This window comes from Bemisia tabaci, chromosome 10 (assembly GCF_918797505.1).
Source record: "Bemisia tabaci chromosome 10, PGI_BMITA_v3".
NCBI lineage: Eukaryota > Metazoa > Arthropoda > Insecta > Hemiptera > Aleyrodidae > Bemisia > Bemisia tabaci.
In genome coordinates, this window is record NC_092802.1 from 11,200,880 (window position 1) to 11,219,580 (window position 18,701).

The window sequence follows — 18,701 nt, forward strand, 5'->3', positions numbered from 1 at the left end:
AGTAAGTTTCATTAATTCATGAAAAAAGGCCTTCAATTTTATCAATGATTCATTGAAATTTTGCAAAAAAATTTATCATGAAATTTCACATCTCAGGCGTTGAAGACTCAACCTTTTTTTTAATAAAGCTTATCAGTAAATTGTTAACTGTTAAATGTCGATTGCAATGCCACTGAAGATGATCCTTTGGATCGAAACGCATTCGGCTTATTAGTCAAAATCGTTTTTTAAAAAAAATAGCATCTACTGGCCTACTTCTTTGACCTATTTAAAAAAGAACTAAGTACTATGTTTGGCTCATCCGTAAAGGCACTTATCTGTATAGAGAAAGTAATGGATTGCAAAATTTAGTACACTCGATATTAGCAACATTTTAGTTTTTCTAAAAAATTATGCAACTCTTTGATCTGTGAAACTCGTCATTCAGAAAATGTTAGGATGCATAATATCTTAAGCCGAAGAGGAGGATAAATGATAAAACTAGCGATTAAATTGAATCATTTCACTCTTTATTATTACTCTCCTCCATTTTTGCTCTTAGACATTAACAAAAGTAAAAAATAATAAATAAATATTATAAAATTTTAAATTACAAACTGTAAAGTACAGATAATTAAAACAGTTGACTATTTACATAAAAGTTTGCGCATCAATGCTTCCGCTGCTACTATTAAATAGTTTCGGACTTGACAATAATAAAATATATGAAGTTGACAACCTGTTCAACTCGACATCAAAAATATCTTTTTAATTATTCATTTATCAACAAGCAATAGACTGTATCGGCCGGGCTTCAAACAGTAGTATTCAGAATGGGCATAACTGTCATGCAATGCACGAATAAATACTCTAGATAAGTGATACTTGTCTTGCACTGATCAGAAGGAATCAGACCTGTTTCCACTTTCCTTTCTTTTTTAAGGTGATTCTTCAAGTTCAAGTGAAGTGGTCGAACTGGCATGCGATAAATCGCATCTTTTAGGTCAAAAATCTCGACAGATTTTTCACCTAATCGATGCGGTACATAGCATGCCAGTTCGACCACTTCACTTGAACTTGAAGAATCACCTTAAAGGATTTGCTTTTAACAATAATCAGGGATCAGATTACCAAGTGACACCCTGCTGGTCAGCAATTTGTTCTTTCAAAGTCCTGTAAACAAACCGTAACATACTACTTTTGACTTAATTGTGTGAACTAACTAATCAATGAATAAAAATATTTAAAAACAGGTGATGGTTCAACTCTGTAAACACAAGTCTTGACTGAAACGTACCTAATTTCCTTTCATACTTCATTTTTGACGGAAAAATCAATAGACGTCATTCTTTGGAATCTTCAGCGATTTTCTTTCCTAACAGGAGAAACTGTGAGGAATTCTAGCAATGAAAATAGGAGAGGAAATTTTAAAACATGGTAGGCAAGATGGATATTTTCTTGGTTCAGTCATTGATCACTTATTGAATATGATTCTGCTTCAACTGAATAATTATTATTCAGAATCAGTAATTCTGTCTCGATTGAAGTTGCTTTGCCACATAGCCAATGTAGTCTACTGTATAAAAACAATGAATTCCCTTAAAAAAGAGAAAATGCTCTCATCTCTTCGATTTTTTACAAACTAACACTTTTTATCTAATTAACTAAAATAAAGGGGAAAACTGCTGACTATACTATTAAATCGTTGATCAAGGGTCCGTTACTGCGAGAAAAATTCCACACAGCAGTATTCACTGCTTATGGAGCTTAAAATACCCACATAATTGATTCAACTAAGATGTGTTTCAACAATATCAACGGTGAAACTCCCGAACCACTTATCTCCTTTGCAGTGTTTTAAAATTTCCGCTCCCCTTTAAATTTTTTAAACAAGAACAAATCAACACCCTTCCTTAAAGTTTTCACATAAAAAACAAATATCACGGAAGGTTTCAAAATTTGATGTTGAGAAGTTTTCCATTTGAGGAATAAAGTATGACAGGATTTCTGCAACATGGCAAACTAAGATTTGTGGTTTAGGAATTCCACCGCTGATATCTTCAAAACAACATGCAGTTACATTGGTTTGAAGGAAAATTTTGGTGCAGGTTTCAATTGAAAAGTTTCAATACAAACATTCATTTGGATAGTCAAAGAAAATGATTTTAAAAAGACTTCAGAGCAGCACTGGAAGGTTTTGGTGATATATTCAAGTGCCTCAATAGTCCGTACTATAATTATGGAATTCAGATAAATTTGTAATGATTTACATCCATTACAATCAAGTAATTTATGAAACATTACCAGTTTTGGAGACATCTTTGAGATTGAACAAACATGAGGTACTGTATTTCTTACGTAATTTTTCCCTTGCAACTTTTCTTTTTGGTGAAATCTAATACTTGCCATGCCTGAAAGACTTGTCACCTTGAAAATAGAAATTATTTTCTAAGAAATTAAGTAAGTAATGAAAGTCGTGATATTGTCATTTGCTCGCTTTTTATTTAAAAGAAATGATCATTAACAAATTTTGCGGAAAAAAGTAACCGACAAGTAATGCTAACTTTGATTAAAGATTAGTTTCTTTCACTTTGGGAGAAAACAATAACTAAAAGTTACAAAGGGTAAGGCGGCAAAAGAGCGAAGAGAATACAGGTAGGTAGCAAAAATGGGAAAAGGAAGAAAAATATAAATATGATAAGGCGGAACACATGCACTTCCAGCTAGAAATGGCTTGTTCCCGACATAAATTAAGTAAGAGTATAAATAAATATAAATTAGTAAATACAAAACTTTCGTTTCAGTTGATTAATAAGTAGTTGTTTCAATAATCTTCTTGTTCGCCGTTCCCTTCAACTTGCTCTGGGGGTGCAAATCCATCCTAGAAAATAAAATGAAAATGAATTTAAAAAAAGTCCATTATGGCTGTGCTAAAGTCTAGTTATGAGTCAAATTATACTGAGTTTGGCCAACTTGACCCGACTCAACTTGATTCTGCTCAAAGGTTAGGTAAAGGCTGGAGAAAGTTCTCAACTCGACTTAACAGCCAATGATCTTGGCTTTAAGTTTTTCAAGAGTCAGAAACACCGCAATGAGTGAGAGGTTTACAGATTGACCAAATGTTAACTGACCAAAAAGAATGAATATTCGTGTCTGCCGACTTTGGCCGGATACAAAAAATCAATATCCATTTCCAGTGACCCGAAAAATCTATTTCGGCCCAACTCTAGTCCTAACAAATTTTGCTCTGCAGCAAATTTCTCCTGACAAGCTGTGCAAAGTAAGCTCGTTCAGGAATTTTATACTCTAACATTTTGTGTCAAATGCGCAGAAATGCCACCGATGATGCAGTCCTGCTTTGGTGGGGTTGTAATATTACAGTGTGTAAATGGGGCCACGGGAATGCCATCTTACAGATCACTGGATATACGTCTATCCTCTCATCAGATGTACAAAAACAATGAAATGAAAATAAAATCAGTCAATTTTTAATCATCCAAAAGATTTGTAGGCAGACCATTAGTTTCAATTTGACAAAGTACGGAGGCTTCTTTCAATAAAATTTGCCAGTCAGAAGCTTCTGATTCTGTTTTCTCAAAACTTCATTTTTGCACTTACTGCTCTCTTCGCTATCACGGCAGATTACTTGTAAAAGTTGTTCAAGATTTAAAGAAGGACTTACCTCTGTAGCATAAAGAATATCTAAAATTTTTTGTAACACTGGCGACTCTCCTTCTTGTTCTTGACACAGTACTTCTATATCCCTCAGTTTCCCGAAATAAAAATCTCTTTCTTTTTCTAGTCCATCTACTGTTATTTTTAATTCCATCATCTGAAAAAATAGAAACAATTAGGAGTTGAGATAATGACTAGATTATTCAGTGAGAGTTTCAGAAATAAAGAAATTAACTTGGGCAAGAGTGATCTACTGAATAAATTGGATTGGTGATTTTGATAGGGCATGTAGAAAATTTCATCACAACTATCAATCTTGTTTTCCACAGAATTCAGAAAATGAGACCTCTGACATTTCCCCGTTTCTATTTTGATACAATGGGCCTGTTGCAAACTTTTGCTAGAGCAAAAATAAGAGTTAGTACTCATAGAAAATGTCTCAAAAATCACGATGAGCGCATTGGCAAAGTCTGAAATGCACTCCTTACTTCACGATTAGCATGAGAAATTGGCGCCTTTTTGAGCTTCCCGCCTCAAAAACAATATCACCGCACAGGTGAACATTTCGTTAGAGGAGTCATTCCATCCAACCCCTGCTCACAAGGATACTACGCAATACTCAACACAGCCGCCGCCAATCCCCCAAAACACATGTGACAGGATAATGATTCTCACCACCTGATAACAACCAGCAAGTTTACATTCACATTTTTTTCGCTTTGTTAGGTATCCGCCTTGATTGACCACGTTCACTCCTCAACTTGCGCGCCATGTTGGGCAGGGATTGAATGGAACGACTCCGCCAACAAAATTTTTACCTGTGCTGTAGTATCCTTTTTGAAGCAGAAAGCTTATAAAACGCAAATTTCTCTTGCAGATTGTGAAATTAGGAGTGCATTTCAGAATTTGCCGATGCGCTCATCAGATTTTTGAGACATTATCTACAAGGAACAACTCTTATTTTTGCTCTAGCAAAAGTTTGCAACAGGCCCATTCCCAGACAATTAGCGATTAGTAGAGTCCCTTTATACTGAGAGTCAAGACAATGTGAATCCATTTCTGATTGGTTCTCGTATTTTAGGCCTTCACAGTGTCACAAACGGGAATAAAGATTACATTTTCACCGATTGCAAAGATTTTAATCTGGAATGGACCAGGGAATTACGGGTTCGGCAAGGAACAAACAGAATGAAAGAGAGAACGGAGAGAGGAATTTGAGAATGGGCCGATCAAAGATTACAAAAAACTTTCAATTTCTGTAATCTTTATTCCCACTTGTGACTCCATGAGGGGGTGTTGTCTTGACTCTCAGTATAAAGGGACTATAGCGATTAGCAGGATGGTTAAAAATCATTACTTCCACACCCGAACACAGAATTTATTGCATGAAATATCAAACACATTCAAGAAAGCACAAAAAGTTAGTCTACATTTTTTCCAGCCGCGTTTCACTTTTCCCCTGACATTCCTTAGTTTTCACTGACGTTTTAAGGCTCCCTTAAATAACCCTGCTATTCTTGACTACAGCAACTCTCAGACAGCTACCATAAAAGAATGCCATACAGGAGCCATAACTAGTTTTGTTCAATAAGTAAAAATTGAAAGTACTAAAAAAAGCCTGGATTTATTTGATCAGCTCACGGAACTAAAATTACATTTTTTCAAGATGGACTACTTAAGATACAACAGCAAGGAAAAAAAGGAGGTGGGATACAAAAGTAAAACACATACTTGATTATTTAGTTCTTCAATTTTACCGCTATCTCCTCGACCTACTCCTGGTCTGGCAGCTGGGTTCACTGATCTTGGTTGAGCTCTTGGAACTGTAAAAGAAACAGAGAAACAATTAAAAAAACAGAACATGAAAGGAGGAAAATCAGATATGTCCTGACTCTGTCCTAAGATTTTAGCAAATCTTTGACTATCTACAATATTGTAAGAGACATGAAGATTAATTATTTATAGCTACTAATTTTAGAAGGATAGAGAGGAGGACAAAAACTAAAGCTTCAAACATTTTTAATGAGCAACAGTTGGCTGGCACCCATTATTTCTAGGCTCATGAAACTACTAATGCGGCTTTTCCTTCTGTGCGCTATACCACTTTGCAAGAAATAAGCTCAAAAATTCGAAATAAGCGATTTCAGGAAACTGATAAGTGATTTTTTAGTAACTTTCTCAAATTTTTCAATAATTGATTATAAATTTAAACATTTTTCAGTAGGTTTTCAAATTTCATCTTTTCACTTTCAACAAATCATCGAAGGACATCAAAAGTCACAGATGTTGAAGTGCTTACTAGTATAATTCCTTCAAAAATACAGATGTGTTTGTTTTAATCATCGTTCGACTCAACGAGCTTTCACTGAACTGGCTCTCTCATTCCCCTATGATATTAAAAGAGCAATATCAAAATCCATGCTTAAAATCTTTCATATTTCGTCGACTTTTTTGAAAGACAAGTGTAAACGCCCAAGACAATAAGGAAACACTCAATAATGTGACATTTGAAGCTACAAAATATCTTAAATTGGGGATGCAGCCTCTAATACAAGTTTTGACAGAACAGCTGTAAATTTCTAGAGACATTTTCCCTAATGACTAACGGTGTACTACTCAAACATTCTAGAATCCTTAAAACAACGTGAAGATCTTAGCATGCGAAGGGTGGATGGAGAGACTAAACTACATAAAATGAAAACATAAGCTTTGGCTATGAAAGAAAAATTGAGCAATGTTTTAAATGATGAATTCTGTCAAAAATTTAAGGCCCTAGGCAAATTTTAGTTTTCTATGCATGAATTTTAAAAGTACCACTCATATGAATTCAGTTCAACTTGAAACGTGAAAATCTATCATTTGACTGCTTTTAAATTCTATTTTCGAGTTGATTATGTTTTTTCTCCCCCAATAAATATTACCATGAAAAATTTATGAATACTCGAAATACAGTCTCAGGGTGGAGTGATTTGTCCACAAACACAGACTAATTCTTCAATATTAACTAGTTTTAGATGACGAATTGATCTTTTAATAATGACTAATCCTGTTTCAACTTTGCATTTAAAATACTGACAAAGATATTAAGTGTCATTTATTTATTTCCCTTGATGCAAGTAGAAATTTCAATTTGATCCATTGAGATTTTCATGTAATCAATTGGGATTTTGATCATCAACTTTCTTTGATTTTACATGGATGTGGAAATTACACGCGTCATTGATTTTGATTCTTCAATGATTTGTTGATACTAGGAATTAAACTAAAATGCCATATTTGAGACTCAATTTTGACTTCTGCCTTTAGAAGAATCAAGCTTCTACTTTCTGCAGACATAGAAGAGGGAAACATTGGTTATAATCATAGGCAAAAACTACAGCAGCAAGCAAACAAAAGCAGAGAAAAATAAGCAGGTAGGCTTAAGATTTGAGCGATGGCAAAATAATAAGTGAACATTTGCTAGAATTTCTCAGGATAGCTTATTTGTAATGAGGTTTCTGCTCTTGAAACGGAGCAATTTAGTGAATAAAGTAAACTGCCTGGAGCAAGAAATTAAATAAGGACTATGTACTTAACTTCAAGGCCGGATTTACATAGTTGAAAGAACAGAGGGTTCCTTTCCTTCTTTAAAAGACTGGAATAGATTTCATGTGCAGTAACAGAAGGTATAAATTAAAAAAGCAAAAACCATTAATACCTAGTCCATCAGACCTCCTAACAGGGTTTAAAGTTTCTTTTGATTTTCGAATTCCTTCAGAACCTAAACTTCTGTTTGTGCTACCTTCAAAGAAAAAAAAAAAAAAAATGTTTGTTGTTATTCAGAGCGACTGGAAATAAAACTGTCCGGCTTTCATTTTCCTTAGACAGTCTTGAAATAAAAATATAAACGAACTCTGCACACTAAAGGGGGCTTACTAGCTCTTGGTACATTTTGGCGAAACATTAATAGTTAATCATGAAGTTCATCATTTGGCCAAATCCAAATAATTAGTTGGTTAGGTCGGTACGAGCCGATAAATTCATGATTGAACAGTTGTGTAAAAGAGGCAAGAAGGTTGAAGTCAAGAGGCTAGGTCAGGAAGGATGGCAGAACAGATATCTCAGAATGTCATTTGGTACTACCCCATTCACTTTAAAATTATAGGGGGGGGGGGGGGGGGGGGGGAGGAGATAAGGAGACAGCTAGCTCCTTGGCGTTGCCAGTCACATCTGAAATGTCATGGAGATGTTGAAATAGAATCGACAAATGCTGAGAAAGGGAAGACTTGCAATTTTTCTGCCATGCATCAACATGTAAGATATGAATGTGTAAGTTCAATTTCAAATATATTCACTCCTCCTTGACCAAAGCACCTAATTTTTTTGCCTTAGCCTAGTGATGCACTTTATGATTTCGTATTAAAGTTTCATCAAAATATACTAAAAGCCAGTAAGTCTTCTTTGATGTTCCGAGTTCTTCATGCGTGTTTTACGTTATCTGTGTCTTCATTAGTGGCTTTGTTAATTAAAAATTTTTGCGAAGAAAAAAAAGAATGGCAATGTAAAAAACAAGAGTATACATACAACGTGATCTAAAAGTCCCTAACCACCCCTGTAACCCTTAGTATTCTTGTCCCTTTTCGGGGAGATCCTCTTAAAATTTTGGGGGGCCTGAAAAACGATTTTCATTGACCTAGGAGCAATCACAAAATTTCAAGTCTCTACCTGAATTTGTTCAAAAGTTACATGGGTGATGCAAGGGCCTGGTAGCGCAAGACTTTTAAATCACCTTGAATAGCTAAGAAAAGGTTAGAGAAAGAGAAAAATTACACTACAGACAAAAAGCAACAAGGCATGCTTAATGCAGAGTTATGAATTCAAGACACTATCTTTTAGGCTACATTTACCAAGACAAAAGCAGTTTTGCTTCTCGTTCTGATGCATGCAAGAACTGCAAAATGGTAAGTTTATTTTCTATTTTGAAAGTCCTAGCAGAGGCGCAGAACATACTAGATCAGATGTTAACTTGGGCGCATCAATTTAATTATCAATTTGGAGAATTTTGAAAACAAAAATGTCAGATTGAAATGACTGTGCACTGGATCCAAGTCCACTTTAAGGAAATCAAGCAAAATACAGCAAAACAAGCAAAGTTAGTACTGATTAAGGCAAACTGCCAACACTGCAACGTTTGCTCAAAACTGACGATCAGCAAAACAAGAAAAGAGAGAGGAACTTAATTTTTGGAGCTACATTAACCTTTTGGGCTTCGATTTACAAGAGCATCAAAGTTATGCCAGCCTTAATGTCAATTATTATGATGATGATAAGTCACTTTCGTATCATGGGCGTATGCATTTTGAAAACAGAAATGTGGGCCTAGTTTTTGAAAGCAGCTTTTAAATAATAAGAGAGTGATGAAGAGAAGAAAAATGTGCAGATCGCTAAACTCAGTAACCATTTAGCTTGATTCAAGTATCTCAAAATGCCATATCCTATTTCAGATTTTTAAAATAAGCAAACTCAATTGTTTTAGATTTTTCCAACATATTTTAGAAATAGATAGCTGAGAAAAATTACGAAAATTCTTGAGAAATATGTTGATTAGTTTTCAGAAAAAATAAACTAGGTATGATTGGAAGTCAACAAAATAGCAAACCGAAATATGTGGTTTCCAAGATTTGCAATCAATAATACCTACTGAAATAATAATAATAATAAATACATTTTCTTTAAAAAAAAAAGTAAAGAAGTTAAGAGAGGTTGATGTTAGAAAAAAACCATGAAAAATCAAAATGTAAACAAAAAAAAATCACCATTTCGAGAGGCTATAGAGGGAGCTTTAGTTCCGTAATTTGTTTTTGGGGGTTCTCTTTTGGCTATGTTTCTGGCGCTGGAACCTCCTGCACCCATACCTTCACCGCCACGAGCTGCAAGAGCATCGTACTCAGTCAGGGCATAATTGACATCGAAAAATTTCTTAAACCACTGCAAGAACTCGAAGTTATCTTGGAAGCGGCCTTTAACGAGTTTATCTATGGGAACAATCTGAAATGTTTAGATAAGGTGCAATTGACATATTAGTGCTTGAGTTCCAGGGTGCTCCTGAGCAGGAGAGACAAGGAGGAAAAAAGACATGATAAAAATGAAAGAACAACTGAAATAAAAAATAGAAAGAAGAATTCGTTCTTGCGCAATAGCCTTGGTTAAACAGATTCTCTTTTACATAGTAAATGGTTTAGCAACTTAAAATCATCTCAAAAATACTTCTTGAGATGTATTCTACTTCTTATCAAGCTTTGGGTGCATGAGTGTTATTGAGGATGCAATAATTAACAATTGATGATAAGTGAGAGCAGACTGTTTTTTCGAACCGGTATTCAAAGATTTTTCATGCTGGAATTTATGATGAAAAGAGCTAGATGCATGGGGGTGCTTGCAACGTAATTCTTTTCAGCATAAATATGTCTAATTTGAACGTGTACAACTGAAAATTAACATTTTTTGGCCTAATTTCACTACTTGACAGAGACATGTGAAAATTTTTCCTTCACTTTTTGATCATTCATTCAACTCATAAAATTCATAAAACTCCATTTACTTATGGAAACTTAATCCTTCGTTCAGTATTCATAGTGTAACTTAGAAAAATTGAGCCTGACAGAGGCTTAGTTTGATTAAGTGGACAGTGAGAATGTTTTTTTTCAGATTTCAAGTTACAAGATTTTTTCGATTTTACAGTCTTCTTCATGATTCCTTGATTTCCCTGGCCTATTGAAATTCTCCGATAATTCCACATTTTCCACACCTGTTGACACTGCTGATCTCACAAAAACTTTTAGGAAAGCAAAAGAAAACTCATCAGGAATAGCTGAGGATTAAGTTTCTAAAGTGAAGCAAAAATAACCAGGTATATTTGAAAACTCATAATTTTAAAATCAATATGCACTTTGGCATGCAACCATAATTGTAAATGCAACTTACCAGCAAAGCACTGAGAAAATTACATTAAAAAATTCATGTCTTAACAGAAGACAAATAGGCAAGCACTAAACTCATTGAAGGGGTGCAGAAACTTCCAAGGGTTTCCCCAAAATAAATTTAGGTTCCCCATTTTAAGTTTTCGCAGAATTTTGCCTGACACATAAAGTAACAGTTAACAGTTTTGTTCCCTTAAAACAGCACGCTTGAGGGTTTGATTCCCCCAAAAACAGTGCGCTTGGATGTTTAGTTCCCCACCTTGCAAAAAAAAAAAAAAAAAACATTTCACAGGATCAGACCGGGACCTACTGGTCCTGTGGTATGGAAGTTTCTACACACCTACTCATTGAGAAGAAGGAGTGTCTTTCCTAGTTCCAGAGCATGTTCAAAATAAAAAGACTGAGTAAACTCTACGGTAAAATGGGTAACTGATAAGAGAACAGCAGGCAGAGCTCTACGGAGACTGAGAAAGCTCAACAGTGGAATGAAAAAACTTGTGTACCCGGTTGCCTGAGAACCTGACGCGAGTTTCTAACAGACAATTTGGAGGGTTTCGGAGCTAAGAATCCACTTTGCTCTGCTCCTAGATAACCGCCACTTCCCAATGGTATTTCACCTCTGGCTTCAAACCCATCGTATAATCTACCATCATAATTGGCATCGAAAAATTTCTTAAACCATTGCAAAAATTCAAAATTATCTTGAAATCTTCCTTTTATCAATTTATCTACAGGAATAACCTGAACATAAACATGAATAAGAAGGAAATTCAAATTTAAAACGTTACGGTTAAAACAAGTATGAATAAAACTACACATTTTTCAAACACTAAGTAAAGTTCGTGTCAGGTCAGTCGATGTCAATTCAACCAATGAATTTTCATGACCGTCTTAGATTTTGATGAGACTTGAGTGATCCATGATCGTATGAAGATCGCAAAAGTTCAACTCCTACAACCAACAGAACCAAAGTTTTGGGGGCTCAAAGATTACAAAAAACCCAGGCTATTGTAGTTATTTCTTAACATGATAGTTTAAATTATTTTTCTAAGATACTAATACTAATTTCCTGGCAGATGTATTTTGTATACTCAGAGCATCAATTTTCAGCATTTTGGGGAACTTATAGAACTAATCAGAAGTAATCAAAGTTACTAATTTTAGCCAAATTAAACGGTATGCTCAGATCCGGGACATTCCAAATGAATTAGTATGCAAATGGGTTAAGTGAGCTCCGGTAGTGATGAAAGGAATCAATCTTGTGAGCAAAACAAGGCACTAATCATTGGTAATATTAGCATTTTCATATTTTTATTAGGTAAAAAGCGAGCTACTACCTATGATTTTTAAGTCCCATAACCAGTTAGAAGACTTTAAGAACAGCCTAATATTCATGGCATTTATTTTGAATGATGGGCGATGCACCACTATCAGTCTATGCTTACTTGAATGAGCAATTATAAAGAATCAGAATTTGAACATTAAAGGAGTTGTCCTCATTAAAATTCAACTGTTGTTCTCAGCTATTACTTCCATATTGAGCTATCAAAGAATGCTCTTTCTTGCATCGAATACTAATTGAATCTCACTCAGTGAAGAGTCACATGATACTGAGACTTAAGGAACAGTGTCATACCTTATCTACACCAACTTTTTTGAATGCTGCTTGAAGTATTTTGAAATTTTGTATGTATTCATGCTCTAAATTTGTTCGGAACTTGACTCTCTTCAAAATAACGGACCCTGAAAACAGAGGAACACAGATAGGATATGAAATCAATTGGAGGAGAACTCGGTTAATTCCAACTTACACGCTTACCAGTGTTTTTTTATGGCATGGCTTCCCTTTTGAGTTCGTATAGTTAAAAGGTATAAAACAAAAAAGAGCGCTGGGATAAAAAAAACTGACAATAGTCAATGAAAAAGTTGGCAAGAGGAAAGTTATAAAATCCAGGAAATCAAAGAGGTATTATTTATTCAAAATATGCAGCTCTTTGCAGAACAATTTTTTAACTCTCTTGTTTTATTTTCTTAAATTTGTCGGTCAAATTACCGACAAAACACATTCTGAACTATTCAATGACCATTTAATGAAAGAGCTCCTTTGAATTAAAGATAGAAACGCATTAGGAATCACATAGTACATAAACCTTTTTCAAATACCATTCAATGGGCCTCTGAAAAGGGTATGAAATAAAGCACAACGCAAAATGTTTTTTCTCCAAATTCACAGGGAAAAAAATCACACAACAGGAAGTATACGAGTGTTCACAATAAATGGCAAAAACACTGGTGATGTAATTTGTACGATTTTTTTCATTCGATCTGTGTTAAAAATATTATTAAGATCTCATTCAGGACTTGATATCAGAACTACCTATAGAGTTAATTATTTTCTAAGTGAGATTTTGAAGAGAATGTGTGCTATCTTTATCTACTTCAGATCTTGTCTGGTGGCTCATTCTAGTAAGGTGATTATGTTATTTTACTAAGTTGAACATCAATTAAGAGGGGATGACACCCCCCCCCCCCCCCAAAAAAAAAAAAACTCCCCAGCTGGGACTAGGAATGAGAGAAAAAAATTGACAATACAGCATTTGGAAAAAAGAGAAAAAAAGAAAGAGAGAGGGAAAAGGCAGAATGAGTCAAATGAAACTCAATAAACAGCTCTCTTGTGAATGGTCAATAAAAGACAATCCTAATATGACTATAACTTTCTCTTTAGCTCCTGACTGGTGATGCTGCAGCCTGGATTACACAATCTAACTAGCCTTAAAATTGAGATATTTAAATGGGTTGCCTTATTTGGCAATTCAGCTGTGACCAGTTCAGGGTCAGTGACTTATCCTCAGAAACCTGCAAAAATAACAACTTTTGACCTCAAGCCCATAACCCTGCAGATGAGCCTCTACATTACTGAAAACTGATGCACGTGCACTGCAATGTTGTAAAAATGCTAAAACAGTGGGGGGGGGGGGGGGGGGAGTAAATGAATCATTTCCATTAAATGACTGTTGGAGGTAGGTACAAGCCGTTTTGGAAATTTCGTGGGAATTTTTATTCCTTTTTTCACTATTAGTGAAAACCTGTTGTACTTTGAAATTAACAAGAAAAAAAAGAGATCCCTCAAGTCATTAACCTTCTATGGAATGAATTAATTTTGAATCTTAGATTTTGGGGGATAAAGCTCTATTTTGTAACTGCATAAAAAACCTTGGGTAGGTACCAATTTTTCCCCAAAATTATACATTTTTGGAAATCAGTTATTCAAAAAAAGGAAAAAAAAATGAAAATTTGCAAAATCATACTACGGAGGAAAGAAACAATTTTTAAAAACCCCAAAAATACGTTGTTACAAATTCATAACGCTATGCAATAAAGGGTTAATAATTTTTTGACTTCAAAAACTAAATGGAAGATTGATAAAAAAAATTGTTCGAGTAAAAAATTGATAAAAAAAGTAAAAAACCTCTGAGTCAAAATGATGATGTCATTAAAAGCAGCAGGTAAATATTGAAAGTGTTTGTTATCAGTAGCTGTTATCTCTTGGAGGCAGATTCATCTACGAGTGTAGAAAGACCTTGTCTCACGTCAAAAATTGTCATCAGTCTCTACTACACGGCAGGTACTATGTCTGATGCTGAAATCCTGGTTGTTTCGTCTCCATACATTTCACTCAATTCTCAGTTTCTGAGCAGTTCAACCAATAATTTGAGTGACTTATAGAGCGAGAATTCTCTGGAGCAATTCAAACTTACTAATTTGACAAAACTGCAACTAACCTTGCCAATTTATTTTGAAAAATGAATAATTCATTACACAGGGGATGCCAAAGAAATTCAGATTGAAATCCCTTGACTTTTCTGACAAACTTTAAAAAAATTCCATCACTGAGAAACAAGATGGAATACAATATTTTCTAATTCTACCGGAAAATGAGCTTGATCTATGAGACTTGACGCATAACGATTCATCATTTTCAAAGACGCCATTTTCCTACAAGTTGTATAACATTTTTTTCTTTTCCTACGACTTTCCCCAGTTTTTCTTAACCGTATTCACCCTGATTATGCATTGCTCAATGATGTTTTTACACTGCTTTAGAGATTTAAAGGGTAATTTTTCCCCCATCTGATGCAGAAATTTTGGAGAAATTTGGAGCAAAATTGACTAAAGCTCACTATTCATTAACTCATATTTTTATGGGCTTCACTCATTTTAGCTTTACTGTGGGTACAATACTTTTAAAAGAAGCACTCACAATTGGACTGCGTTAAACAGAAAGGAACCAAGCGACGTCAGCTACTGCCAAATTTAATTAAGCAATTTGATTTTTTTCATGAAAACGGTTGTGCAGATTTTAGTGCAAATTTCAGTGAATTTTCTCCACAGTACATTCCTTGAAATTTTCAAAGGAATCCGCACAAACGTTCTCCCATAAAAAATTAAATTGTCCAGTTAAATTTGGTAATAGCTGATGTGGCATGGTTCCATTATGTTAAACAATTATGTTAAACGCAGTTCAATTTTGGGATGAACCTCTCATTGTCAGTCACTGGCTAAGATAAATAATAAAAGGTTTCTCAAAGGAGGAGCCCTGTATTTTAATAATTGAAATATAGAAGTTTGTTGATACTATTGTGACCAGTATCATCAGGTTGTTTCTCAATTTCCCAGACAGTGCCAACCTTGGACCTTTGCCAACATTTTCGCAATGCTCAAGAAAATTCTGTAGCAGGGCTCATGGCACACAATCAAACGAGCATAAGGGGGACTGTTTCAAGAAATGATTATGTGCAAATTAACCCTCTACGGCACAATTTTACTAAATCGTAACAGCGCATTTTTCAGTTTTAGAAAAATTGAATCTTTCCTCTGTGGCATGGTTTTGCAGATTTTTATCAGTGTTTTCTTTGTTGAAAAACTGATTACCTAAGATTTGGAATTTCAGGAAAATATTTGGAACTCTGTTTTCACAAAAGCCACAACATAAATTTGAGTCTTTTAGAATCCAAAACTCAAAATTAATTCATGCAATAGAGAGTTAAAGTCATGAATAGGATACTTTGGTGACTGGCAGTACTTAGGGAAAAGTAAGTTAGATATCTTTAAAAATCCAACAGACCCCTGAAATAACTGATGTCAGAGGTGCAAAACCTTCTCGACCCACCTTAGTCACATTCAAAAATGAGAGGGTTTAAAAAATGGGTTTAAAACCGGGAGACTGGTATAAAATACTATATAAATTGCGTATTTTTTCTAAAGCAAAGTGAAAATCACAACATGTTTGTATTAAAGAGCAAATAGCCATTATTAGCCATCATAGCCATCAAAATTATTGAAGAAAAAGGGGTTTACAGATGATAGGCGTTAAAATGATTCTGCGTCCTTAACTGCAGTATCAGAATCATATGCAACCCTGCCTTTGGAGGTCTTGGGTTTAGATCTTTGTAAAAAAAAAAAAAAAATATATCACCCTTCACGGTTCTAAGAGTAGACAGGAGAGGAAACAGCAACAAAAAAGTGCTAACGTTCTGAAGATATGCCTTTGTGATTGAAAGCTGAAAACTAAAATTGGTCATATATTCATCTAATAGAAAAACTTCTCAAAAAGTCAACACTCTCCCATTCTAAGATAAATAGCTTCCTCACTAGGCGTAAAATAATGCTGTTATCACTGATTCAGGGAAGTGATATGATGTTGTACAGAGGAAAGTCAAATAAACAATCTAATGTTGCTAAGTCTCACCCAATAAAATGTGTGTTTCTTTGGATAGTTATGAATGTTTTTCCCTACAATTTTCAGATGGTCTCAATCAAATTGTGAAGAAAATTCACAATAAAATTGGAAGAAAACTAACCAAAACTTTCACAGAAATTCCGCACTTTATATCACAAGAAATTTGACAATGCCTGAAATCTTATAAAACGTTTTCTCTTCTGCTGAACTACTTAACCTCACTAAGTAGTTATGATGACATGGCTCAAATTTGGCAATGAGAGTGATTGCTTTCAACAACCTGACCGATTCAGAGAAAAAAGGGTGCAGACAGAGAACTCACCTGGAAAAAGCATGTCCATGAATTGGCAGTACGCTGCTCCCGTGCAAAGTTCTTCAATTTTTCCAAAGCTTGCAGACAAGGTGTCGTTCACCCAGGCCAGCATGTCATGCCTACTGAGATTATCTGAGGTTACATTTGTTGAATACACGTTGATAGCCATTTTGTTTTAAATAAATGCCGCAATATCACTGGAAAAAGAAAACAAATATTAGGTCGTACAGCTGCATTAACAAAATTGATCTACTTAGAGGCAAAATTTTACTAACACATTCAAATGGTCGAAAACAATCACCTTCCATCCACACAATGGTATGAAATCATTTAAAGTTAATGTTTCTAAAAGCAATTTCCCATTATCCTTGCAGAGGATTTTATCTTGTCATAAACAAATTCTATAAACTTCCGTCAGTGGGAATGAAAATTGTTGTCAACTACAGTTGCATGGGTAAGAGTGACTGCAAAAGTAAGGTAAATCAAACTACGCAAATCAAAATATTTTGCGACAAGATGAAATCATTTGCCCTCTGTTAAAAGTAAAAAGGGGATGTGCTCAGATGACTGTGAGCTTCTGTGTAGGTGAGATCAGATTTACATAATGTTAGGTTAGATACCGCGGGTACCAGTTGGTGCACTAGAGGTGGCAATCGCCCAAAACGTTAGGAGGAGTCTCCCCTTAGTTGCAGTGATTACAAACATTTTGCAATAATAATGTGGTTGAAAAAGACAGACTCAGTTTCTAGATAATGAAAATCATATTCATTTACAGAAGGTTGCCATGTGATGAAGGGTGCCGCTACCTAAATTGGGCTCCGGGGTTAGGGACTGTATGGAGGTCAAAGCTGTATTGGAGACACTTCGTAGAAAATTTATCTTACCGCTGTCTCAACCGAACAGGCATGAGAAAACAAAAAGATGAAGAGACGAAATTGCATGAGTATGTAGACAACTTGGCCACACTAATCGTTGCAGCCTACGGTCGGGCGCCTGTGCCGATAATAGTTACACGAAAACGATGATACAGATGAGCACTGTCTAACAATTTTAGCGAGTTCGATAAAAGAGTCGATGCTTACCTGAAATTTTCTATGGATCACATGCAAAAATCTTATTGATAATTCGATAGATAATCACAACGGGACACAATGAGGTTCCCGGGACCAACGCAACAGAAAAAACTAAACCGGATATCCAGTATGGCTCCCAAGTCAGATTCAAAATATCACCCGAGGAAGGGGGTGAGGAGGGAGGGAGGGGGGCTTCTGAAAAGTTCGCTCAGAAAGGCGGTCAACTGCATCTGTTGCGTAGGGAATGCAATGTAATAGAAACCCACTGCTAACGGCTGCAAGTATTAATGTGGCGTGTATTTCGATGTCTGGCGCTAGATCTCGTCAATTAAAGGAGCATTTTTCGGCATACCGAAGGTATTTAAAAGAACGAAGTACAATCTCCGCAGAGAACTGTTGATTGCTAGAAAAATATATCTTACTAACCAAATTTTGTTATTTTTTATCAACGAAGGCAAAAAGAAGATTCATATTAACGTAGAAAAAATTTATGAAACATATACTACCACCCAAGTAAGTATCTAGCACGAATTGCAATTCCATAGTAAAATACAAGTAAACTTATTGCAGCACTCTAATTGCAGCTCCATAGGAGTGTCATGAATGTTGCCTAACTGCTAATTGAAGGGGCGCTTCTCATTTTTGAAATTGATTGAGGTAGGTAAGTTGCAATTTTTCATTGCATTGCAAATCGTCTGTCTTGCGATTATGCGAAACTCTGTTTAAGTAAGTATGTATTGTTTAGAATTGACATCATTGACCCAATGAAGATTTAACAGTACTTTATGCAATTTTATTTCAATATTTTCATTGCACTGTGCTCTTCCGAGCATTTCAGCCCAAACTTGGGTGTTCCCTCCCTCCCTCCCTTCCCTCCCCCAAGACTATTCTTCATGTTCAAAATAATTGGACCCACCGATCCACTGACCTGTAAGTGTTGGACACGGTGAAATTGAAATCTT

General features: G+C 35.2%; 1 protein-coding gene across 4 annotated transcripts; it reads right to left on the reverse strand.

The window, feature by feature from the left end:
* Nucleotides 1–487: 487 nt before the first annotated feature.
* On the reverse strand, nucleotides 488–17,910 carry Eb1 (microtubule-associated protein RP/EB family member 1). Of its 4 annotated transcripts, none has more exons than XM_019062508.2 (8): nucleotides 17,749–17,910; nucleotides 16,676–16,863; nucleotides 12,250–12,356; nucleotides 9,450–9,681; nucleotides 7,352–7,435; nucleotides 5,386–5,477; nucleotides 3,662–3,811; nucleotides 488–2,860 (listed from the first exon to the last, which is right to left on the reverse strand). In XM_019062508.2, the coding sequence occupies exons 2-8, from the start codon at nucleotides 16,833–16,835 to the stop codon at nucleotides 2,804–2,806; spliced, it is 882 nt and encodes a 293-aa protein (XP_018918053.1). In that variant the 5' UTR covers nucleotides 16,836–16,863; nucleotides 17,749–17,910; the 3' UTR covers nucleotides 488–2,803. The 4 variants fall into 4 exon arrangements, with proteins under 4 accessions (XP_018918053.1, XP_018918054.1, XP_018918055.1 ...); XM_019062509.2 differs by lacking the exon at nucleotides 17,749–17,910 and adding an exon at nucleotides 17,551–17,669; XM_019062510.2 differs by lacking the exon at nucleotides 7,352–7,435.
* Nucleotides 17,911–18,701: the final 791 nt, after the last annotated feature.

Coding starts and splice junctions, on each gene's coding strand:
- Eb1 (XM_019062508.2), bottom strand. CDS start 16,835: ATGGCTATCAACGTGTATTCAACAAATGTAACCTCAGATAATCTCAGT. Junction 7,436..9,449: donor CTCTATAGCCTCTCGAAATG/GTGATTTTTTTT, acceptor TTTTCTTTGAAG/GTAGCACAAACAGAAGTTTA. Junction 5,478..7,351: donor TAGGAGGTCTGATGGACTAG/GTATTAATGGTT, acceptor TTTCTTTTACAG/TTCCAAGAGCTCAACCAAGA.